This window comes from Sceloporus occidentalis, unplaced genomic scaffold (assembly GCF_023333645.1).
Source record: "Sceloporus occidentalis isolate IW3139 unplaced genomic scaffold, rSceOcc1.0.p SCAF_4, whole genome shotgun sequence".
Classification (NCBI taxonomy): domain Eukaryota; kingdom Metazoa; phylum Chordata; class Lepidosauria; order Squamata; family Phrynosomatidae; genus Sceloporus; species Sceloporus occidentalis.
In genome coordinates, this window is record NW_028316984.1 from 24838753 (window position 1) to 24864169 (window position 25417).

The 25417-nt window shown below is 38.9% G+C and overlaps 1 protein-coding gene across 2 annotated transcripts in view; it reads left to right on the forward strand.

The window, feature by feature from the left end:
• PGAP1 (post-GPI attachment to proteins inositol deacylase 1) overlaps positions 1 to 25122 on the forward strand; it is a 53329-nt gene extending 28207 nt beyond the window's left edge. For both annotated transcript variants that reach the window (XM_089519520.1, XM_089519519.1), the window contains exons 12-27: positions 2832 to 2883; positions 4288 to 4365; positions 5716 to 5791; positions 6081 to 6154; positions 6262 to 6313; positions 9379 to 9445; positions 10601 to 10709; positions 13266 to 13304; positions 14984 to 15077; positions 15731 to 15821; positions 16767 to 16964; positions 19146 to 19281; positions 20547 to 20597; positions 21532 to 21746; positions 22182 to 22286; positions 23889 to 25122. In XM_089519520.1, coding sequence (XP_089375646.1) covers positions 2832 to 2883; positions 4288 to 4365; positions 5716 to 5791; positions 6081 to 6154; positions 6262 to 6313; positions 9379 to 9445; positions 10601 to 10709; positions 13266 to 13304; positions 14984 to 15077; positions 15731 to 15821; positions 16767 to 16964; positions 19146 to 19281; positions 20547 to 20597; positions 21532 to 21746; positions 22182 to 22286; positions 23889 to 24027 — 1576 coding nt within the window. In that variant the 3' untranslated portion in view covers positions 24028 to 25122. The remainder of the gene's footprint in view (positions 1 to 2831; positions 2884 to 4287; positions 4366 to 5715; positions 5792 to 6080; positions 6155 to 6261; positions 6314 to 9378; positions 9446 to 10600; positions 10710 to 13265; positions 13305 to 14983; positions 15078 to 15730; positions 15822 to 16766; positions 16965 to 19145; positions 19282 to 20546; positions 20598 to 21531; positions 21747 to 22181; positions 22287 to 23888) is intronic.
• The last annotated feature ends 295 nt before the right edge of the window (positions 25123 to 25417 follow it).

Consider the following 25417-nt stretch of genomic DNA (forward strand, 5'->3'; position numbering starts at 1 on the left):
TGTCAGGAAATTCCTCCTAATGTTGAGGTGGAATCTCTTTTCCTGCAGCTTGCATCCATTGCTCCGGGTCCTAGTCTCTGGAGCAGCAGAAAACAAGCTTGCTCCCTCCTCAATATGACATCCCTTCAAATATTTAAATAGGGCTATCATATCACCTCTTAACCTTCTTTTCTCCAGGCTAAACATACCCAGCTCCCTAAGGCATTCCTCATAGGGCATGGTTTCCAGACCTTTCACCATTTTAGTCGCCCTCCTTTGGACACGCTCCAGTTTCTCAATGTCCTTTTTGAATTGTGGCGCCCAGAACTGGACAAAATATTCCAGGTGGGGCCTGACCAGAGCAGAATATAGTGGCACTATTACTTCCCTTGATCTAGACACTATACTTCTATTGATGCAGCCTAAAATCACATTGGACTTGTTAGCTGCCGCATCGCACTGTTGACTCATGTTCAACTTGTGGTCTACTTGGACTCCTAGATCCCTTTCACATGTTGTCTCCTTAAGCCAGGTGTCCCCCATCCTATATCTGTGCATTTCATTTTTTCGCCCTAAGTGCAGTACCTTACATTTCTCCCTGTTGAAGTTCATTCTCTTAGCTGTGGCCCAGCTTTCTAGTCTATTCAGGTCATTTTGAATTTTGATCCTGTCCTCTGGAGTATTAGCTATTCCTCCTAATTTGGTGTCATCTGCAAATTTGATAAGTATTCCCCCATTTTTTTTACAATTAAATTAAGTCCCATTCATTTTACTGGGCCTAGTCTTGGTAGAATTAACTAAAATTAAACTAAACTAAAATGAAGCTGCTATAAACTAGTTTAGATCATTTGTAATGGATATGAGAGGTTGTCATGAAACCTGGACCACTTACAGAATGTTGTAGCACAGCCTGAAATAGACATAAAAGAGTTAGTTTTAACTTCAAAAGTCATTGCCAGCTAGGCTAGACCTCATTTATGGCATTCTTCAATATAAGGAGATCAGATCATCCATTCTCCCACTTCTCACTTGGGCTTTGAGGAATGACGGTGGGCTCTTGCTGTATAGATACATCTATCTATATATAACAACTTCCAATGGGATAATTAATACAGGCAGCCCTCCTTATCTGCAGATTTTTTATCCACAGATTCAAGCATCCACTGTTTAAAAATATTCCAAAAAAGTATACATTCCAAATAGCAAACCTTGATTTTCCATTTTATATAAGAGATACTGTTTTACTGTGCCATTGTATTTTATGGAACTTGAGCATCCACGGATTTTGTTATCCTCTGGGAGTTCTGGAACCAAACCCCAGCAGATTGGTTTGGGCCCACTGTATAAGCGTCTGCTTTGAACTACATATTTGACCTCCTAAGGACTGGGAGTGAATGCTCTTTGCTAAATAGTACCTGCTTGCCTCTACTGATCACCAATAAATCAATAAAAAATGATGTTGTGGTTCTGATTACACCTCTAAACTATCGCATTGTTGTTCAAAGTTTATGTTGTCTCCAGTCAGGGACGTAGCTAGGATTTTAGGAAGGGGGGGGGTCCAGACTAAGTGCCACCATTATAATGGTCCATCTGCCTTGGTCCAGGCCTCAGAGGGAGAGAAGAATGCTGGACCTGATCCCCTCCCCCCTCACCCTTCCCTTCTCCTTTTGTGTCGTGTCTTTTAGATTGTAAGCCTGCGGGCAGGGAACTGTCTGGTTAAAAATAATAATAAATGTCAGCCGCCCTGATAGCCATTAGGGTTGAAGGGCGGGATATAAATACCTAAATAAATAAAAATAAAAATAAATAATGGGGCTTGAGTGCGGCGGTGCAGCAGCACACACCATTCATTTTTCTAATGGAAGGGGGGGTCCAGACCCCAAGAACCCCCCCCCTTGGCTACGTCCCTGCTCCAGTAATTAGTAAGCAAGTACAGCAAATAACAGGTTAAGATTAGTATAATCGTCATGAGGAGAGGCTTAAGACTGGGCACTATCAGTACCCAGTATCTTTGTATCATTATACAAAGATATCTTTTAATGCAGGCTCTGGCTGTGGTTAGTGTTCTGGAACAAGCCATTTTCATAAACTGCTGTTTGTCCAGATGTCTCAATAAGTAGTAGTTAACTTTAAATGGAAGCAATCTAAAATTAGGAGAGGTTTGAACTTGTTCTCAACACTTTTAGTCCATTATTAACTACTATTCTACACTGGCCTAAGGTACCAAAATGTGGTAAAAAATACAAGCAGTGACAGTGTTCGTAGTTCAGCACCTCTGTGGAAGGTAGCAGTTCATCCAGGACTAAAACAAGCAGCACTAAACTTGATGAGATTATAATTTGTTGTGCAGTTTGTGTGCAGTGGCTTTCATAGATGATTTGGAAGTGCTGAATTTGACATGGAAATATTTTTGTTTGCTTGCTTGCAAATAGTAGAATATTTGTGCTAGTGGTATGACACCAATGTATATATTTCTAGATGAGAAGGGCTTTGGAGAGAGGAAAGTAAAGGTAGCTAGCCTAAAGCCCAGCTGAAAGGGTATGTAACTTCATATTCCAATAGCCCTGACACAACTGACTTGGAAAATAAAAAAAGCGGTTGGTGAGCCCTCTGTATAGTTCAGTTGCATGGGAAATATATTGGTGGAGTAGTATGTGGCAGTTTTAATCTGCTATTACAATTACTATTATTGTATTTAGTTAGTTATGATTTTATTTTATTATAAACCAGAGTTTGTCTTGGATCACAGAATAACTAAATAAATAAATGTAATTTTTTGGATAAATATTCATGACCATTATCTTGTACATTTTTGTGCATAATACCTGCTTTCATCCTAATTTAATTTTCAGTCTGCAAGCTCTTGATTTGACTTGGAATGTTGAATTGCTACCAACAATTAAGGTAAGATGCAACACCATATTTGCCAAATAATTAACCATGTTGTTAAAAAATTATTCAGTATTTTAAAAACTATTAAGAATATAAAATTTGTTACGCAGCCTAATGCACTGAACATACTTTGAAAAAATCAAAGTCTGATTCAAGTAGTGAACATAGTATTTTTTTTGGGGGGGGCACTCTTATTTTTCATGTAAGTACCCTTTTGGAGATATCAATATAGGCTGAGATTCTACATCAGACATGTTGCCATAATGTGTTAGCTATATTTTGACTCCCCATTCATCCCCTGAAATTCACCATAAAAGCCATTGAGCTATCCAGAGTGACTTAGCTCTGTGCTGTTCGTGCATGGGACACTGCAGCCTTAACATACTCCCACCAGTTAGCAATGCTGCAGAGAGCAGAATCAACAAACCCTGTTACAGCTCTTTATTGCAACATTTCTCACTAGTGAGAGGGGGTTGGTCACAAGATCCTGTGCTCCCTGCTCACAAGTAGCCCAGATCTCTGTTGCTCCAGATAGCTGATTGGTTTTTCTAGTGGGTTTCAAGGTTATTTGTGGTAATGGCAAGATTGCAAATAAGAATACAAAGTAGTTACAGTGTCCAAAGTCTGTTATAAATAATTAACAGGATGCTGGCCATAATTTTCTTTAAAAAAATACTACTGTATTTTATTGTGTGTATGTGCCTTCAAGTGTTTTCTTAGGCAAGAATACTCAAGAAGTGGTTGTGTCAGTTCCTTCCTCTGAAATATAGCCTATAGCACCTAGTATCCATTGGATGGTTTCCCATCCAAATACTAACTTAACTTCCAAGATTAGCTAGGATCTAGTGCCTCTAGGGTATTTTTAAACTCTAAAATAGAATAGTAATACAGTTCTCAAAATTAATTTATAGTAATGTTTTCTTTAATAAATATATAAGTTCTATAAAATGGTAAGTTCAAGAGTCAATTTTCAACTATATATTTGTTTTTGAAGATTATCTCTGAAAGTATCTGTTGCTAGCTATGTGATGTTGATCTATTCTGCCCTTGTTTCGGTTAATATATTGTATAAAATGGAACCCTGTTGACAAGAGAGAGCTATTTCATTTCCCTTTTCTAAAGCTCTAAATTGTTTACAACAGTGCTACTCCGAAGTGTTGGTTTATGAACTGGTGCCACAGGACAACCTATCACCTGCCAATATCTGGAGAGTTTTCAGGAAAGACACACACAGTTACAGCCAATGGACACAAATATGTTGCTGGTCCCTAAAAAAGCAAAAATTTAGTCCCCACATCAAGTAGATGAAGTAGCAGTGGTTTAAAGATTTTATTGTATTTTCTCTGATATTATTTTTTTTTAAATTAAATGATTTTTTCAGGTTAAATGTTAATGTTACTGTGGATTGCTTTTTAGACTGTTACTCTGAAACTTCAAGATTATCCTTCTTTAAGTCATCTTGTACTTTATGTACCAGCTGTCAATGGGAATAAGGTAAAAATACAAGATTTTTTGGTGGGTGTCTAGGAAGTCAGATTTGAATACTTAAATAAATTTGTGTTCAGTTTTGAGCTGAAATTGTTACAGATAACAATGTAGGTTTTCTACAGCATGTACCCAAGTATAACTAGTGTTAAGAAGACCCATATTCCTCCCTCCATTCTCGTGGACTTGGGATCCGTGTCCCTTGATTATCCATGGGGAGCAAACGGGGGGAGTTAAAATGGGGCGCGTGCATGGCACACACCTGCCCTTGCCCACAGGAATGCACGTTTTTTCATTTTCACGGGGGGTAGGGGGTGGGTCCGGAATAGATCCCCAGTGAAAAAGGAGGGGCAATTGTATTTTATATTAACACTTAGAATATAAATGACCCAGGTCTTTGTTGTTGGGCCAAATATAGATTTTCCTTATTCTGTTGTGTAAGAGTCACTGTTCTTGTTTCTGTAGTTTCTGAAGCAGGGGTGGGCTAAGTGCAGACCATGGGCTCCACATGGCCCCTCGAGAAATTTCTGTGGTCCAAAATGCTCCCAAATGGCCTCTGGAGGTGTGTGGAGATTGTTTCCGCCATATTTGAAGGCCCTCTGGGGTCCCCAAAGGTAAACAAACTGCATTTTTTGAAGTGACCCTTTGAGGACATGGGGAGCAATCTCACCACATATTGTGAGGGCCATGAAACAATTTAGACCCAAGAGAAGCCATTGTTGAAACAGGAAGTGGCTTGAGGGGGAAAAGACCTCTTCTGGACCTAAAATGCCATAGAAAGCCCCCAAAATACAGTGAAAATTCCTCCATATTGCATAGAGAGTGCTTGGGATGTGAGTCTGTGTGGAAACCTTCTGGGGGTTTGTAGAGGTGGGTGGGATAGTGTGTGTATGGCTCTCTAGCATCTCCAAATGGACCAGTGCAGCCCCCTAGTCTTGCACATTTGTCCATTCCTGATCTAAAGGAATGCACAGACATAGGTTCCACACAGAACTTGCAGAAGCTTTTAGTTCCATCTAATATGTCTGAGGAGGGTATTAATCCCAATTATTAGTTGTAAAATGGCAACAAAATGGTCAAAACTGCAGTTTATAGGACATCTACAGATGACTTTGAAGTGCCGATATACATATTGGTGTTTACTAACTTGCATAAAAGTAACTTCACTAGAAACCTTTCTGTAGCCTATTTGACGGAGTTAGTGACTGAGTCAGCTCTTGAATTGGTGTCTCCTGGTGTTATCTCCTAGTGTAATTCCAATTCCAGAAGATTGAGTGATGTGAGTGGCTCTTTGTAATTCGGAATAATTGAGAAATTATTTTACAATATATTGCTTTGTTTTATATTACTTTGTTGTAGTTTACTTTGGACTGTGAATTCTTTAATGAAGCTTCAAGAACATTTCAACTTCCTGTGGCCCAGCTTTTTACTCTGGGTAGGTTTATATTTATATTTGGCAAACATTAAGTACTTACGTGTGTGTGTATGTGTGTTAAGTCTGATTATCATATCTTACTAACTCTGGCTGTAAGGCAGCAATTCTACTTTCCTGGGAGAAGGTCCCATTGGACACAATCAAGCTTACTTCTCACATTCGTAAGACTGTATGGTAGGTTTAGCCATAGTTTGCTAACAAGAATATTTTGATATATCAAAGGAAAGATTTCCTCTTTGATCTTTATTTTAGAATTACTAATTCTAACACAAAGCAATCATTTCTGCAGGGCTTTCTTCAAGCAAAATCGTATTAAATTCAACTGGCTTTTTTCACAATATTCAACTCCAGCATTTTGGTCAGGTATATTGATTTCTGAAGTTCATACTTTTTATGTTTTGGTAAAATCTGGTATGCATTAGTTCTTTGTGAGGAATACCAGAAAACTGATGTGATGATGTTTTGTTTAGACGCACCAAGCTTTTAAGATCCTTATAGAGAGCCGCTGCCAGTCCATCAAAGGTATGTTTTTATTTCTTGAAATCACTTTAAAACTAGTGGAAAAAACCGTTCATATGTGTGTTCTCCAGTACTTACATGCTGTGTCCTCTATATTATCATTATTTCAGCATTTATTTTTAGTTTATTTACGAGGCTGACTCCTTATAAAATTAAGCTTGTTGGACAGTAAATTGCCAGTGTAGCAAAGAACATATTTTTATATGTTTTTTGTTGTGGAAAGTTAATACTGTAATATATTTCTGTCTTGTTGTCACATATGTATGATATTTGAATAGCACACACCGATATAAAGAATATACTCTCTTTCCAGCCTTTGAAGCAAAATCTCTCAATATTTATTTTTCCTTACATTTTATTGAGTTTTATAAACATTTTTTAATACAGTGTAAGAGCCAGAATGGCATAGTGACTTCAGACTATGACTCTGAAGAACTATGGTTCATATCCCATCTCAGCCATGGAAACCAACTGGGTGACCTTGGGCAAGTCACTCTGTCAGCCTCCAAGGGTGGCAATGGCAAACCCCCTCTTGGCAAGAAACTTGCCAAGAAAACCCAGGCCCAGAATAGATGGGCCAAAGGAAGTGGCTTCCAGAAGCGGCATTTACATGACACTTGCCCCCAAGATTCTTGAAGCCGCTCTGACACCTGACAAAAATGAACTGGGATAAACCAGCTTCTGGCAGCACGGGTTGGATCCTGTGGCGGCGGCCACCTTTGGGAGCAAGCCGTCTGGTTACCACGGTCCCAGCATACTTACAACTGGAGCAGCCTCGGGCCGCTCTTTCCCACCCATCTGCTCCAGGCCCCAGGGATAGGTTCACGTTAAGGTCACCATAGGCTGGAAATATCTTGAAGGCAAAAAATAACATATAGCTGAACTTGATTAGATCAGTACAAAGCACTTGGAAGTACAGCTTAACCTTATGTACCACCTTCAAGTGTGTGGTAACTCTTCCAGATATGAGCTGGCATCTTCTGTGTACATTTTAAAAAAGATATTATTTGAAATTCTCTATGGTTTGATATAAGCATGACTTATTTCACAATATAGGTGGAGCCTTTCCCCTCCATGTATAGTATGTTGGAATAATCAACACAGGGTGTCACTAAGGCATACATTACAATCACCCTGTTTTATTTCTTTAAGAACAGGTTCAGACTGATAAACCTGGATCTTTTAGCTAATCACAACTGTTACCTGGTCATCCAAATGAGCAGTTAAGATCAGGAGCTTCCCAAGGCTGTGAACCTACTTTTTGACAAGGTTTTACTTTTCTGAAAAACAGTTGAACACCTTGATTCCTAGCTCTCTCCATTTTGACGAAAAGCAGCTACATCTCTTCTGGATTAAGCTTCAGGCTGTGGCCACACTACAGGATTAATGCAGTTTAACACCACTAACTGTCAAGAGTCCAGCCTATGGAATCTTGGGATATGTAGTTTTTTGTGGCACCAACACTCTCTCGCAGAGAGGGCTAAATATCTCACAAAACTACAGATCCCAGAATTCCATAGCACCAAGTCATACCATTTAAAGCAGTGTCAAATTGCATTAATTTTGTAGTGTAGATTCAACCTCAGTTTGTTGGGAACTGGAATTGAAATACCTACAGTAATCTCTGATCGGGGTGGAGAAGAAGGAGGTCTGTGCTTTGCGGGGGGAAACAGACTGTTTATAAGAATAAAGTTGACCTTTAGGTACCCAGCAGGCAATCATATCATTCATGAAAAGAAAATATGCTCTCTCTCTCTCTCTCTCTTACTCTATGTGTGTGTATGTGCATGTGTCTGCATGTATGTTCTCTTGTTTTGTTTGTTCTTAATCCATTCTCTCTGTGGTGTTTCCAGAGCATCAGGGGATTGAGGAGAGAAATATTTAGTGGAGGGGGGGGAGGGGAGAAAGGAAAAGAAAATTTAGATTTTGTATATACTTTTGATCTCAAATAATAGAGTTAAAAAGACAAACTTTTCTAAAGTAAATATGATTTGAAATGCAACAAATGTATACAGGATCACCACAATATTAATTCTGTTTTATTAATAGTTTAAAATATTATTTGGAGGTTTTATCACTGGTAAGCACTTGATGTGGCTTACTGGTGTGTTTTAACAATCTAGATAAATGAATGTTAGCACAGAGCTGGACTCTGTTATGATCATTTAGATTTGGTAGGTAGATCCCTGAGTAAGTGAGGAGATTGGGAGTTGGAATCAAATGTGTCAGCCCTATTTTCTTTCTACAAGGGTCAGATGTGGGGATGTTGATCTTGATTTTCATGGTCCAAATGGGTGTCAGGAAAAAACCATCTATTTTTCTCCCCATGTTGTCAGGAGGTGCAGGGATCATCCTCTACCCCATTCAGAATTACAGAAAGCTGCATAGCTTTCTCTGGAAACTTCACCACTTTCATTGAAAACTGCCCAGCTTTTTCACCTGAGATTTACTAGGTACTGTTTTTCCAAAACTTTCTTCCCTTCTTCCACCCCCCCCCACCCCCAAAGTCATGCAAAAATCTTTTTGCAGCTGATGATTTCTGCACAGCTTTGGGGCTGAGAGGAAAGAAGGGAAGGGAAATTGCATAAAAACAGGACCCAGTACATGCCAGCTGGAAAAGGCTGAGCACTTTTCAGTGAAAGCTGTGCAACTGTGGCCTGGGTAGAGGGGGAAGTCTCAGCAAGGCTGCTGGAATTTATTTATTTTTTTATTTTATTTTTTCTTCCTACACCAATTTCCTAAGGAGTTGGCAACTCCAATTTTGACCCATTTGGAAAATTGACAAATTCCCATCCCATTCCTACAGAGAGAGAGAGAGAGAGAGAGAGAGAGAGAGAGAGAGAGAGAGAGACATGCATCCACCCAAAAACAGACAAGCAGATAGCATTTTGCTTTGTACAGGAAGCAGGGTGCAAGTTCATATAATGCAAGACTAGCCACCTTCAAAAGAATAAGTTAGTGTTTATCAGACCTTAATATTTGCCATAGCAAAATCCTCATTGAGATCTGACTTTCAAAAGCATAACAATATTGTGTTTTCATGATGTGCTTTCACTTGTCTCTTCCAGAAAGAAAACCCAGTGTGTACCGGATTCATATACCGTGGTCACATGAAGATTCCTTTACTTTGTCTCAGTAAGGATTTCACATTCTTTGGTGGCCTTGCAGTGTGTATCCTACCATAATGCATTCTGACAATGTGCAGTGACAGTTTGTCATATATATACAAATGCACTCTGAAGATATACTTGTGACAGTTTGGGATGACACTAGGTAATCTAATTTTGGATTGAAGATATTTTGAATATCAGCTAGACCAGTGGTTCCCAACCTGTGGGTCAGGACCCCTTTGGAGGTCGAACAACCCTTTCACAGGGGTTGCCTAAGACCATCGGAAAACTCATATTTGCATGTAGCAATGAAAATAATGGTATGGCTGGGGGTCACCACAACATGAGGAACTGTATTAAAGAGTTGTGGCATTCGGAAGGTTGAGAACCACTGAGCTGGACACTGTCCATAGGGGAGGGTACTTTGTATTTGTAGGAAATAAGCATTACTTAGCAATTCTAAGAAGAAAATTAGAGATCATAATTTACTCTTGAATGTTGCTGTTCACCCGTATGTTAAAGCATAATGCTAGAAATCAAAAGGATTAGAATTTTCTGGGAAAACTATCAGAAAAGTTGCTGCTAATGGCTATTTTCCCACAAGTCTGCATGGATATGGTCTTCTTGTGCTCCTATATCTGCTATCTTCTGGAATAATTGACAAGAATGTTCACATGGTAAAGGATGTTGACTGGAGCAAATATGTAATGATGGTGGTTTCCTAAATAATTGGCTCAAACACTCTCTTTACTTTTTGTGTTGGCATATTCTTCTCTCTCTTCCTGGGTTGGCTTTTGCTGCGGCTTAGTGAAATATCTGTACTACTATTAACCAGAGCTCCTATCTTAATCAGAGTTTGCAAACTAATTTCAATTCTGGTTCTAAACTCCACTTGATAGTGAAGGTACAAACGTACTGAGCCATTTGTCAAAATAAGATAGTTCCGAATAAGAGCTCTTCATTATAAATTCAATCTGAAAGAAAATTATTTGATGTATCCTTATTGACAAGTGTTTTCCTATCTGACATTGCTGCATGTTGCTAGTAACACACCATAGTGCCTTGGGTTGGTTTTTATATATATATATACACACACACACACACACACACACACACACACACATTGGATAATATTCATTCCAAATTAGTATTAATTAGAAATATGTTTTACAACCCCTAGGATTCCATCTTCAACTGAAATTTCTGCAAAATTACACATTGCACAGCCTGAAAATGACACCACTGTTCCAGTATTGAAAATCTATTCTTCTTCAGATTGTCAATATGAAGTGAGTAAAAACTATCTAAAGATTAGTTTTCTCCTTTCAAAACAAATGGGAATATTTTCCATGTTTTACTGAAAGCCAAAAAAGCTGTACTGCCATGTAGAGGCTGAGTTTAATTTCCCTCTTCAATTAATTTATTTGCAAGTTCCATGAAATCACGTTATTCAGTGAAATAGTCATACATTTCTTTTCAGCTAGCAAGCTCTAAGAACTGTTCACAGAATAATAAATTTGAAAACCGTTCATTTTATGCAGTTACCAAGAGTAACATTATGCCACATAAACAATACAAACAGTGAATAAACCATCCAAGTGACATTGTGGAGAGCCTGGACAAACGATATTGAAAATAAGTCATCTCATAAATACTGAAAGAGCTTCAATGTTGGAACCAGACAAGCCTCTGAAGGGCATTCACTATGATACACTACAGCTGAGAGGCTAACTAATTTTTGTTTTTTTATTTGTTTATTTAAATATATCTATCCTATCCTGTATGAAAAGTTCACAGGCTGACATACAAGTAAAGATAATACAAATAAGTTAAAACAGTTTAAACCAATAAAAATTATTTAAATAAACCCAAAACCTTTTAATAATAATAATAATAATAATAATTTTTATTTATAGACCACTATTCCGCAATGATCATAGCGGTGTACAGTAAAATTGCAATACAATACAAAAAAAATTGCAAGGCCTCTCTCCCCCTCAAGATGGTGGTTGGAGGAGGGCTCTTTGTCTTCCAGGCCAGGCCTCTCTCCCCCTCAAGATGGTGGTTGGAGGAGGGCTCTTTGTCTTCCAGGCCTGGCCTCTCTTCCCCTCAAGATGGTGGTTGGAGGAGGGCTCTTTTTCTTTCAGGCCTGGCCTCTCTCCCCCTCAAGATGGTGGTTGGAGGAGGGCTTTTTTTAGGCATAATTAATAAGATAAAACAGGTTTAAAAGATTAAAATGGTTTGAAAGCATGGACACTAGCATTTCAGGGAAATTACTGAGGCCCAAAGGCTTTGGTGAACAGCCATGTTTTTAATCAGTGCTTAAATGAAACTGGTGTTGATACCATCAGGGCCTTGGAGGAGAAGGCACTGGGCTGCACACTGGGCTGCACACATGCTTTCATGTCTTTACAAGTGTAATGACTTTAAAGGTGGGACACCAAGCACACCTCACAAGCAGATTTCAATCCTTGGGCAGGCACATATAGGGAGAGACAAGTATCAAGATCCCAAAGTCATTTATTTAGTTATTTGAACTTTAAATGTCATCACAAGTACCATGGATTCAGATTAGAAGCATATAGGCAGACAGTGCAATTGGTTTAATACTGGCATTACATGCTGTCTATTTGGTACTCCAATCAGTAGTTGAGCTGCTGTGTTTTGCACTAGCTGAAGCTTCAGAATTATTTTCAAGGCAGTCCCACATAGAGTACATTACAGTAGTCTAATCAATATGTTAGTGGTATATGAACTACTGGATTGGTAGATTAGCTCTATCCAGGAAAAGCCATAGTCAAAACTGGCAACAAGCGCTCTGACGCACAGAGTCCACTTGGGCCTCCAGTTACAGAGATGAGTCCAGGAGTACTCCAAAGCTGCACACCTACTCCATTGGGCAGTGCAACCCCATCCAGGATAGGCTGTTTGCCTAATTCCAGGACCCAAGAACCACCAATCCATAGAACTGTAGTGGCGAAGCCATTTTGTGGAGAGACGGGAGGGCAGGGAAAAAGGAGGAACAGGTGTGCGCCAGGTTCTCCTCCTGCCCCCTCCCATTCTTTCAACTGCCTCCCCAGAGACAGTTAAAGGCACAGGAGGGTGTGCACCTGTTCCTCCTCTCCCCCTTTTCTGGACCCAGAAGTCCTGTTCCCTCAGATGTCCCACCCTGTGTACCGGGTGACACCCGGTGGGGAAAACGCCTTTGTGTTTGGACACTTGGACTCTAAAGGTTTCTCTGTCACTGCCATAGAACCTCTGTTTTACTTTCAGTTTCAGTTTATTAGTCCTCATTCAGCCCATTACAGCAGCCAGGCATTAACCGCTATTATGAACCATCTATCTATCTTCAGAAGGAAAGAGAGTACAAAAAGGTTGCAGATGAGGGATGTAATTTTCAGGCAAATGTGGGAGTAGGTAGGCCTACTTGGCTCTTAAATGGTTCAGGGTTTGAATTGTGCTTGTAAAGAATGACAGTTAGTATCGTTCTTTATAAGAAGCAAAATTTGATGTCTGAAGTCTCCCTATTGTCTATAGACACTGCAGTTAGGTAGTTTGGGCCACCATGAGCAAGGTATCTTTGTCCAGGAGGAATTGAAATAATAGGCAAGGCTAAAGTAATAGATTGATCTGAGGAAGTAGGCTCAAGTCTACAAAAGCTCATCATACCAACTTCTTTCGTTTAGTTAGTCTCGAAGATCTTATAAGATCCTGTTGCATACTAATAACAGATGCTTTGAGACAGACTACCCCTAAACTGCTAACACAGTTTTATCAATTTCAGTGCTATTGTTTTTAAATATTTGGTGTTTTTTAAAGCATGTTTAATGTGTGTGTTAAACTAGGTAACTATCAAGACCTCTTTTCTGCAAGTTCTTGGACAGGTAAGACTACATTAACAGATAATTTTACTTTTAATGCATAATCGGCATACAGTTAAGCGATGCAACATTTGTGATGCAAAACAACTGGATCAACCACAGTTTGTGTACTGGGTGTTTGTAGAAATAGAAAGTAATCCAAAAAGAGTATGTTTAACACTTTTGGCTGGCACCTCCCCAAAGTAGGCATGCTGCAAATCTGTCCACCCTTCCAAAGCTTTATATTCCAGCATTACTCCTGATTCCCTGGGTAGGGAACCAGTTATGCATGTTGCTAGTGGTTGTAGTCCAAAACACTGGAAGGGGGCACAAGTTGTTTCCCCTGATCCATGATAGTCTTTAGGCCTGCAAAAGAATTAGACAACAATTGCTGTTATCTCTAGGCAACATGGCCATGATAAAAACACATCACTTGTGAATTGGAAGCTACAGATCTAAATAGATAGCTCATGTTATGGTTCTGCGTGTTTTGTTTATAATCCAAGGGTAGGAAAAGTGCAGTCTTCCTCTCAGCTGTTTTGAAGCCCTTGATGCTCCTCAAACTGTCTTTCCTCTGGCTAAAAAAAAAAAAAAGAGGGGGTGGTTAGTTGTCTCTTCTAAAAACTTCCAAGAACGTCAACTGCCTTCAAGAAAGTTAGTTCCCCTTTTAAATTGATTCCAAAGCCCTGCTACAATGTTTAAGATTTTTTTTTAAAAAAGTCTGTTTTCCAAAGCCAGAAGTGGATTACCAGTCACTTTGGGGGTTTATGGGATTTTTGACATTTTTGGCAGTCTTTGTGGCCTGCAGAACACTGGCCCCTTGACTTGCTGCAGTGGACAAGCCCAGTTATAAACTGGCCATCTTTAATCACATTCTGAAACCTGGTAATTATACTGAATTAATAGAACATTTTGGGCTTATAAGAATAATTACAGAAATGTTCCTACTTCTGCATTCCCAAGCCCACATGTTGATTTTCTTGCTGGGGAACAGGTGTAACTTGAGAAGTGGGTAATAACTGTAGAGTCCTTTTACGTTGCTTTTACCTTAGCAATGGAATACATGGTATTCCTGCAAATTAAGGAGAAAATAGGCTTGGGTTCTATGTTTGGGATCTGATATAATATGTTGATTAAAAGTGTATATTGAAAGTTCTGGATCTAAAGTCTACCCATAAACCCAGTGGGTGGTCTTGGACTATTGATGAGGGTTGAAGCCTGCATTGGCCCTTCTAGGGAATCTTGGAAGATCACAGATCTTGCCTCACTTCCTGAATTATTTTCAAACATTGTGCCACTCCAAAGTACCACCTATTTTTTAAGAAAGTTTTTTAAAAGTGGCCCTAATATTCCTGAATTGGCATCCTCCTTTATGCCTCAATTTAGACTCAAGGAAGGTTTTTTTCCCCAACAGGAAGTGACCAGGAAGTCAACTTCTGAATAATTTCCTGTTGGGAAAAAAAGCCTCTCCTGGGCCAAAAATGGCCCTGGGGACATAAAAAGACTAAAATTGACCCTATACCCCTATAGGACATTTTGGCGTTAGTTTTTAATTTTTTTAAAAATGGGAGGAGACTGGGGCTGTGCTTTCCCTACCATGTTATAAGTGAAATACTGAGAAGAAGCATAATGTGTGTAGTGAATTGTTTTTACAAACATCCTTACAGGCTTATTTTGTTTATACAGCATTTTTGTTTTTGCAGGTAATAAGGTTCCATGGTGGTGCCCTTCCTGTGTACATTATTTCTAATATCCTTCTTGCATATGGAAGACAATTAAGATCCCTAATTACAACAGGTAATATTACAGGAAAGGAATTTTTTTTACCACAGGTTTGTTTTAATGATACAAACAAGAAAACATGATTTAATAATCTTTTTTTATTTAGATTTGTTGTAAGGTGATCTTTTTAGTACAGTGCACCTGCGTCATACGCGGGCGCACCATACATGGCTTTCAGTGTACACTGAAAGTTGTGCTGAGAAAAGGGGCGGCGCACCCTATAAGGGGTAATGATGCGTGTACCTGCAGTTCACCCATGCTGCCACACTGCTGCGCCACCATGCCGCCACGTGCGTGAGCCCCATTCATTTAAATGGGGCTCGAGCATATGCAGAATTCCCCTTACGCGGAGGGGTGTCCGGAACAGATACCCGCGTAAGGGAAGGGTGGACTGTACCACTTCTGGTTGAAGCAACATTGAAAAATATACATGAAACTGGGAATTCGTTGTTACAAATAGGTGTTGTCTAAACATGAACGCAGTTAGTTTTTTAATTTTTTATTATCTGTGTTCTCGAACCATCTGGGCTATAAAATGGGGTGTATTGAGAAGGAAGAGTTCACTACAATGATTTTATATTTTAATACATCTTAAAAATTATCCTGCATTCCTGAATAAATATATTTTAACTTGTCATGAGCATCCATTGCTTTCTTTCCCATTGTAGGCAAGTGCTTAGATTTTATTCCTGCACTAATTAAAGCAGCCAAACCTTATAAAGTGGAACCCATTGCAAATATCATCAAATTGTTATTGGGGTAAGTTTCTAATATATTTTTTCACTGAAGAAACAAAGAAACAAACATTCTGTTAAAATAAACAGAAGTACTCACCTCCATTTGAGTTAGAAACCCCATAGTCCCTTTGGAACTGGTGCTTTTTCTCTCCCCTTCCACCCTTGGCTAACAGAGGCAGTCTTTTTTCCCATCGCCCATCCACCACTCGTTCACTCTCCTTACCACCATGGTACTCTTTCTGCACCTACCAGGTCGCTCCTAGTACCCTTTTTTCCCATGACCTAGTTCTATTTTCCTCCCTATTATTCCCAACCCAGTTTTATTCTTTCTTACTGTTATTTCCCTTCCTCTACACTGGTATTCGTTCAGTCTTTCCCTGTGCTTCTTCTCCTTCTCCCCCTCTCCACCCCATTTCCGGATAGTATGACTTTGGTGCGTTACAGACCGCCCTCAAGCGGGCAGTCTGCCGCCACCGCCATTCGCTGCGGAGGGAAGCCCCAGCGGCCAGACTGCGAGGCTTCCTGGCGCAGCGAAAAAGGAGCGTCGAAATAGCGCTCCTTTTCAAAACACGGAAGTGGCGCCGCGAGGGGCAAAGCTCGCCCTCGCGGTGTCACTTCCGCTTTGACACGTCTGGACGCTATGCGTCCAAGACATCAAAATGGCGGCACCCATGTGGATGGGAGCCGCCATTTATGACGCGCTCCGTGCTTGTTGGGGCCGGGGCCGGTTAGGAAGGGGCAACTCTTCCTAACCCTAGCACGCATGGAGCGCGTCGTAAGTGGTGGTCTGTAACCCACCTTTGCCTCATTTTCTCTTTAAACTCATCAAGTTCAAATACCTGGATTTCATTGTCTTAGTCTGTCTGGAGACAGACAGGAAGTCAGACATATCTTTATTCATACAGTTTGGTTTTGGTAGCTTAAGTAATCAGAGCAAAGGATCTCACTGTTTGTGTTTTTTATCCAGGCTTAACTGGTTTAAAGGCATTTGGAACATACTGTTCTTGCCAGAGCCGGATGTTGTCACACTGAGCCACCAAAATGTGTTGTTTCCTCTTGTTTCCCTGAGTCTCTTTATGTTTGGGACTGCCATAGCCTATTGGAGTGGCATACTCTTCAGTTCATCATTAAGGCTCTTATCTTCATTGCATCTAACTTTGACCAGGTAAGAACAAATAAATTAGCCTACTGTTAAAAGGGTGATGTAGTCATAGATTATTCAGTAACTGAACTAAACTGGAAGATGGTCCTCCAATATTGGAGGTAATGGGCCATTGAGAGGTTTGTAGAGTGTTCTTCAATACTTCATTTAGATCAGTAGCATCATATGGTTGCAATAAATTTGATCAACAAGTGGAGTTAGCCAGCTCATTTGCGCAGCCAGGTTTGGTAGCTTCTAAAGAGAAAGTTTTCCTGTGAGATTCTGTACAAGCATCCAAATTTATCAAGATCTACAAAATAAGTTAAATGTTAAGAAGCAAGCCAAAGTTAAATTTCAATAAGCATGTAAGTCATCTTCCTCACTTAATTGTTTAAAAAAATATAGGAGGAAAAATAATTGTAACAACTTCCCATAGTAAATGTGAGCAACATATGAGTATCCTTTTCTGGTATAGACCCTATACTGCTATCAATTTTGCATTGAATTTTGATGCAGCATCCAAAACCAGTAATATCTCTTTTAAATATCCATTTTCTTTCTTTATGTAAAGAATGTACTTTGTTTATGAGTACTTTTTGCATAATAGCAAAACTGATGATGGAAGCAGCCTGGTGTGCTCTCGGAGAGTAGCCCTTGGATGTGTAAAAGTTGCCAATCTCAGGTTTATCATCTTATTTTGCTTTTACTATCATTAAATATAAATCAGTATTCCTTAAGTATGCCCCAAAGCCTGCTTTAATCGGTTTTCTGGATAGGTTGAACAGTTAAAGCTTTAGCTGGTTGGGTGTACTGTTGGTTTGTATTTGGACATTAGTTTTAAAGTCCAGACTTCCTAATTCACAATCCGACCATTGTCAGATTACTTAACCCCCCCCCCCCCCCCAAGTTGAAGGTCATCTTTTCATTTCCTCATGAAGACAGTCATTTACTATATTTCAGTTCCAGATCTTTAGCGGTAGACTTTAATTTTCCCACTATGGCCTATTCACATCCTGCTTTTGTGTTTGAAGATTAGATACTATTTGTGGGCTCAATATATTCTTTGACTTGACTTTCCAGTGAATTCCTGCACTTACATATTATTGTATAGATCAGAACAAAGTATACCGTGACCATTTTTTCTCTGCTCTTGGCTTGATTAAACTTGATATTACCTTTCTTTTCTCTCTCAGTTTATTCTTTCTATATTCTTTATGATTGTACAGTGATCTCTTTCATGAAAGAATAATGGTCTGTTGTTTAGAACTTACAAAATATTGTTCAGGTTATCCAGACAAAGTGAGAATATATTTCAGATTTTGTCCCAAGAAAGCCCAAAAATGTTTGCATCCTTTTTTTTTTTTTTTTTTTTTTTTTTTTTTTTTTTTTTTTTTTTTTTTTGGTATTTGACCAGGTAGCAAAAGACCTCCAACTAAGCCACTATTATAATGCTATTACAACTTTACAGTAATTGGGCCCACTTTGGGGACTCTATGACACTGAGGAGGGAAACCCTATAAATTCCCCAAACTTAAAATGAATAGTTTTCTTTTCTTGTGGGGAAAGATAATTGTTTGCCTGAAATGTAAAACTTGATTCTCTATGTGATTCTTTCCATCCTTATTTCATGGCAAACATAGCTACATCTGAAGTGGAAGCAGTGTGGTTTGAGGGTACCAGATGTTGTTCAGTTTATGCATAATGGCAGATTATAGTGTGCATAAATGAAGTGATGGAAGAAATCACAAGAGGAAGAAGTATGTGTTTTGACCCTGAGATTTGCACAGAAAACTTAGGGTCAAAACAGACACCGCGGAACCACAACAACCACATGCCGCGATCCTAAGCGTGCCCTATGCCTCTAGGCCAAATAGGAGTGGAAAAGATCTGCTCATTTTGTGGCCAGATTTGGGTGGCCCAGAAACAGCTTCAGCGCATTCTCCTGCCTTCTTGTGGGCATGCATTGTCTAATGGTTTGGCCTGTCTGTTTGGGCCCTTAGTCATGGTTTGCATGATATCTGACTTGACAAACTGTGCCTTGGGATTGATGAGTGAATGAACTGAAATTGTGGTGTAATGCATGTAATGTAATGTAATACTGGGTGTCATCACACTTTCAAAAGTTTGTCATGAAGTCTGATCTGAGGCTTTATGCTTAACAACTTAATTAATGTTTTATTATATAAATATTTTCCTGTTTGCTAGACCCTCTGGACTACCGTCAGATAACAGTTTGATTACTCGAAGAAGATTGTGTGTTGCTGCTTCCATGATTATTCTTAGTTGGACAACATGTGGGTCATTGGCTATAATAATGACTTATTTTCATTACATCTTCAAGGTATTTAACTAGAATCACTATATGAGCCATGAGATATTTTAAAACCATGAGATATTTTATAGGAGGGAAGCATACAGTCATACCTGTTCTGCTTCCAAGTCATCAACCAGTACAACAACACACAAATCCAGTGCTTTGGCCTGGTTCATTATCAGTTGTATGTGAGATATCAGTTGTGTATAGTTCCAACCTATAGGTACAATAATTCATAAACACATAAGGCCTTTATATTGTTTATACCCATGTATGTTCCCCTAGTGTAAGTGCAGGTGAATTGTTCTCTTTCAAGGGCTATATCTCATTGGATAATCTGTATGGGGCTAGGTGCGTGCTGTGGGCAATAGACAAAAGTAGGAGAGTCCTTTTCTCTTAGGCAGGGGAGGATATCGCATTATAGTGGTTCAATTCTTAACTGGAATGGGTGATTCCAAAAGGTGGTTTTAGATCAGAACTGTTTTTGTCCTGGATTCTGGACTGCTCCCTGGGACCAAGCCATTGGGCCAGTTGATGTCATGGAAAGTGGGACTTTGCCACAAATTCCTCCAGTATCTGTAGCTCCACCCCATACTCTTTACCTTCATGGAGAGTCATAACAACAACAATAGCAACAACTATTATTTTTTGACATGTTTTAAAACTTCTTTCTAAATTGGTTATTTTTTAACATTATAACTTCCTGAATTATTCTTGTATATTCCAGTTTATTTTGCTTACAGTAGCGTTGTGAGCCACCTAGAATCTTAATTCTGGGATAAAGGCAGAATGAATAAATGAATAAATACCAAATTGTAGATAACAAGGACATCCCTCTCCCATCCCATTTACATTTCCAAAAGTCTTGGATTGGAGATGTCAGTGGACTAGAGAAAACAGTTTTCCCAGTTCCACTGGCATATTCCCGATTGGCAGTTTGAGCAAGGTAGAGGATAACCTGGTGTCCAAAGCTACTCCCCACTCCATTGGGAAGATTTCTTGTATCCTCATTCAAGTCCAGTATTGTTGATTTTTTTAAAGAATTGTAATGCGGACTTATTTGGGGGATTATTATAACTCAGAGCAGTTGTGTTGTGAAGTATAGAGAGCACATATGTATATAAGCTCACCTTTTTTCAGGGAGGATGAAAACAAGAACCTGTGAGACTACCATTGGCCTTAGATCCAAGCCCCTCTCTTGTCTTCTCCTTCCTTCATGGTATTGTTTTAAGAGAAGTCTCTGGTGATAAATATTTAATATTTAGTAAAAACAAATGCTTATTTTTTTACAGATTATTAAACTACATTCAATAGCAAGAACAGAACTAAGTGTCCTTAATATGGTAAGTTGCTACTATGTCTGTTTTTTTGTTAAAGCAGGTGATGATGATTTTGATTTAAAATGGCTTGCTTTTAAAGCAGAAATTTAAAAAATGCTATTGCCTGTAGAAAATGGTTGTCACAGTCTTAGACTTGGAGGTCTGGTACTATGAGAAGATGAAACATCTGTTTCCCAACTCAAGTGGGGGAAGGTCCTGTGGTGAAACCCAGACTTTTCTTTCCCTCAAGATCAAGTTTGGCATTCTAGTCTTACTAACATCCCATCTCACCTGTCTGAGCATCCTCCTTCTGTGATTGTCACCTGACCCTTCAGGTTGACAAAGATAAGCCACCAAAGGAACTGAGAAAGAGGGACAGTTAGTCCCTCTTTCTAAGTTCCTTTGGTAGTTTTTACCTTTGTCTCATGCCTCTCTAGTGAATAAGCCATAAGAATGTGGGTTATCATAAGAACCTGCAATAGTGGTAACATTGGCATCATTACAGTTTTGGGAAACAAAGGCCAGAATTTGGCAACACTCATAGCTCTGTGTTGTCATTTCCTTGTCCAGTTGATAATGGAGGAGGGAGAAGAGTAGGAACTTACTCCTGAGGCTTAGTTCTGCAACTCTGCTAAGTTCCCAACCCATTGTGCAACTAATGCTTACTTATCAGCCTTTTGGCCTTTCAGTGATTTAGAGCCCTGATTATGCAGAGCTGTGCTCAAGCATAGCAGCCATTTCAGTGCAGAGGTTTGCCTTGGCATTCCCCCTGCCGCCGCCGCCCCCCCCCCCCCCAATATTACATTCCTCAGTCACAAATTTAAGCCACTGAGAAGGACTTATATCTTGACCATGTGACTACTAAATTGTCTTAATCATACTTGAATTAGTTCATCATAGTTTCAACAATTCTTACCATTGCTGCACAGTATTTAATACTTACATTTGTATTTCATAGTCTTCAACCAGTGTGGAACAAAATTCCAGTTATTCCAAAAAAGACATTGGAAAGAGCTGTGGATCCACGGACGAGCTTTCAGAATCATCTGCCAGCACCACAGCTGTCAACAGCCTTATTGATAGTCTAAAGATGCATGTCACCATCCTCAATTTGGTCACATGGATTGTGCTGCTTTGTTGTCCATCTTTAATTTATTGGCTAAAAAATCTCAGGTAAACATTCTAAATTAACTGATTTTATACAGTATTAATTTAAAAGTGCTTGAGATTCAGCTGCACTGAAGGGCTGTTGATTCAAAAATAGAGAAACTGATTAGGTTGTTTTAATATTTGTCCTTTGCAGTGCTATCAGGCACAACCAAGGGTGGTGGGTGGAAGCACCTACAGATTACAGTGACAGTCCTGATTATTTGTGAAAATGAATATAAAAGATATGAATATTGCCAGTTTCCAAATGATTCAGGACCAGGAAAGAAAGTGCTTGAATTAGAACTTATGTCATCATATGTTAGTCCAGGGATGTTTTAAAAACACCTCTTTTAATTTAACTGCTGTATTCTGTTGATCCTACCATGACTATCAGATGACAACTTTCAAAGCAGCACAGCTGTATTACAAAACCCATATGTTCTCCCTTTTTTTCTTTAGGTACCACATCAGACTGGATCCTGATCCATGTAGATTTCTTGCTTTTATCCTCATCCCAGTTTTGGGGATACTTATGCATACCAATACTTCAAAACTTAAATCAAGGTACTTTAATTGATTGTATTCCTTTTACATTTCTGATTTTTGAAGGCCCCTTGCAAGATTGTGCTGTTTTTGTTACTCTGTGCTATTGAGTACATTTGACTCAAAAGTGCTCTGCAAACAGAAAGGAGCCCTGGTGGCGCAGTGGTTAAATGCTGGTCCAGCCACAACATTGTAAGTTTGATCCTAGAGGAGAACTCCAAGGTCCACTCAGCCTTCCATCCTTTCATAGGTCGGTAAAATGAGTACCCAACTTATTGGGGGCAATTGGCTTACACATTGTAAACTACTTAGGGAGTACTAGGTCACTGATAAGCGGAATAGAAATGTACTTGCTATTGCTATTGCTATTCTTCAGTTCACAGACAATTCCAGAAATAGAATTGTGTATCTGATTTCCTCCATAAGCCCTCCTCACATACAGTGCTGGAGGGTGTCCCCAGACCTGTTGTTTTTTTTTAAGGAGGAGCTAATAATACCTCATTCCATAAGCTTTGCATGTAATCCAAATATGAGCCAGGGTGGTTCCTTATCAAACCTTAATTTGAATTAGGTAGGCCTGGTTCAAGTCACATCTTTCCTGTGGATTCATAATATAGTAGTCTTAGATTTAATATCCCTGTCTCTTAAAATGAGTTGTCCTTGAGTCTAAGTGCTATGTGCTGTGATGAAGTTTTTTTTTTTAAAAAAAAAACAAACACCTTTACATTTGATAAATTGTAAATGTTATGTCGTTCAGGTCCCTGCTTTAAGCCTCTGTGTGGGTTTGTAGTCTATCTTATGAGGTATTGCATATGCTTTTCCAATGCTGGTGCAAATATTATTTCAATAATGAAAAGCTAGTTTTGTAATCAGAGAGGAGTTTGTAATTAATAGTCTCAACTTGCTGCTTTTCTTTTCTGGTACTGTTCTGGTAAAGTAAGGGTGGGCAAAATGCAGCCCATGCGTATGTGTCCCTCCAAAAGTGTGGAAAAGAAAACAACAACAGTAAATAATATCCAATTCTGCACTGGTATCTGAAATTTTTCTGATCTCCTGTAAATATGCTGGAATACTATTAGCTGATAATTCTCATGTAAAATTTATTACAGATGTTTTAAGAAGCTGCATTTTTATTTTCAGTGTATGACTCAACATACTGAGACCATAGTCTTAATATGCAACTATTTTTTTTAAAGAATACTCGATGTGATACTGGTATTGCTTTACCATTAGGCTTGCATAACATGTTTAAATTGAGGTCTGTGTCCACAGATCCTGACATATGTTGGTTCAGTCTGCAACAGGAGAAAATGCTCTGCACCTCATTCTGAGGCCATGTCAATTCTGCCTAGTTAGGTTTCTTTAATTAAATGTGACTCCAACATTGACAATTCAGGTAAAGGCTGAGGGGATGCCAAAAACTGGGTTGATGGCTACATGAATGCATGCAATCTTAGGTCCTTACCACTAGTAGCTCCAAAGATCTTGCTGCCTTGCTGCAAAGCAGTTCTGTTCAAATACAAAAGACTCCAAAATATTTCCCCAAAAATATCTGCATTGTTTTGTCATTGACATGATAGCTGTAGTAACCAAACTGTTGTCTTTTTCTTTCTTTTCCCACAGTCAGCTGTTGAAAATGGCAGTTTATCTTCCGCTTCCTTTCTCAGTTGCTGTGGTGGCTTTTACACCGATGCATTTATTCCGAGCACCATACTTCGTAACTGTTTCTCTTTTTCTTCATGCGTTATGTCACACTTTGTGAAACTTTACCAAAGCACTGGGCCCAGGCATGGGAGTTTGAACAAAGGACGATCAAGAATGCTGGTTACTGTGAATGGCAGAAATGCGGACAATATTCAGTACACAGGATGGGGCATGTGTGGTGGCAATAATCCTGTTTGGACAACATGAGCTTTTCTACTGTTTTTTAAGTATTTCTTTAAAAAAATATTGTAGAAATGTAGAATTCAGTTGCACAGTACTCTTAATCTGCATCTGACACTGGTGACAAGCACTGCAGCATGGTTTCCTTTGTAGGAGAGTAATTGGTTTTTATTTTTATTTTTTAGCTCTTGTGATTTTTATAATTTTTATATTGTCCCATATGCTCTTATGTTTCAAAGCACAGTGACTGGAAGAAAATGGTCATAAAATTATTTGGCCAGTATGACAATCTAAAAGTTCTTACTCAGTTTATAGGCAGCTGTCAATAGTTTTATTCTCCCTAGGGCTTGTAGTAAACTATAATACCGTTGCTGCTAGACTGTTGTTGGTGACAAATCCAAAGCCATTTCAGAACCTCCAGATCTGCAAGACAATTACAAGCTTAGTGTATCAACATTTATTCAATGTAACATAGTTTAGTAAGTATATTTTAAAAAAATGTTTGTACTATTAAATTACAAAGTCTGAAACTCAGGGCAGATTCTTGGGTTACTGTTTTTATACAGAGAAATGCTTCTATACATTATACATAACATCTATACAAATGTTTCTATACATTTGTACTAGTATATTGAGAAGTATGTTTAAAGTAACATGAAATAGCCACCAAAGTTGGCAAAAATATGTGTTGAAGGGGGCATCCCCACATAGGCTTCAGAATATTTCAACTATTAATGACCAACTTGTACATTTGCACAGCTACTTTAATAAAAGGATTTGATAAAGGAACTTAATTTTGAGGGCAGCCTCTGACACTGGTTTCTTCAGGAGCAGTGAAATCAGTAATTTTTATTCCTAGAGGATGTGCAAGTGAATCATATACTTCACTCATTGTTTTTACCAAATTTACCTCCAGTTTTTCTTCAGAAATATCGAACCTTTTCTTAAAGAGCATTTGGAGATTGAAATCCAGTGGGCCTACATTGGTATTAAAATAAAGGAACTCCTGGGAGGAGGAGAATATAAGCATCAGGAGAAACCTTAAACCAGAATTTATTTATATTTATTTATTTCCAAAATTTATATCCCTCCTTTCTCCCACAGTGGGACTCAAGGCGGGTCACAACATATCAAAAATACAAGGTTAAAACATTGACTAAAAAAGTTAAAAATAAACACTACTAACAACTAAAACATAGATAAAACAGCCTAGTTCAAAATAATAATAATAAAACATTAAACATTAAAACAGCAATTATGCATTTGCA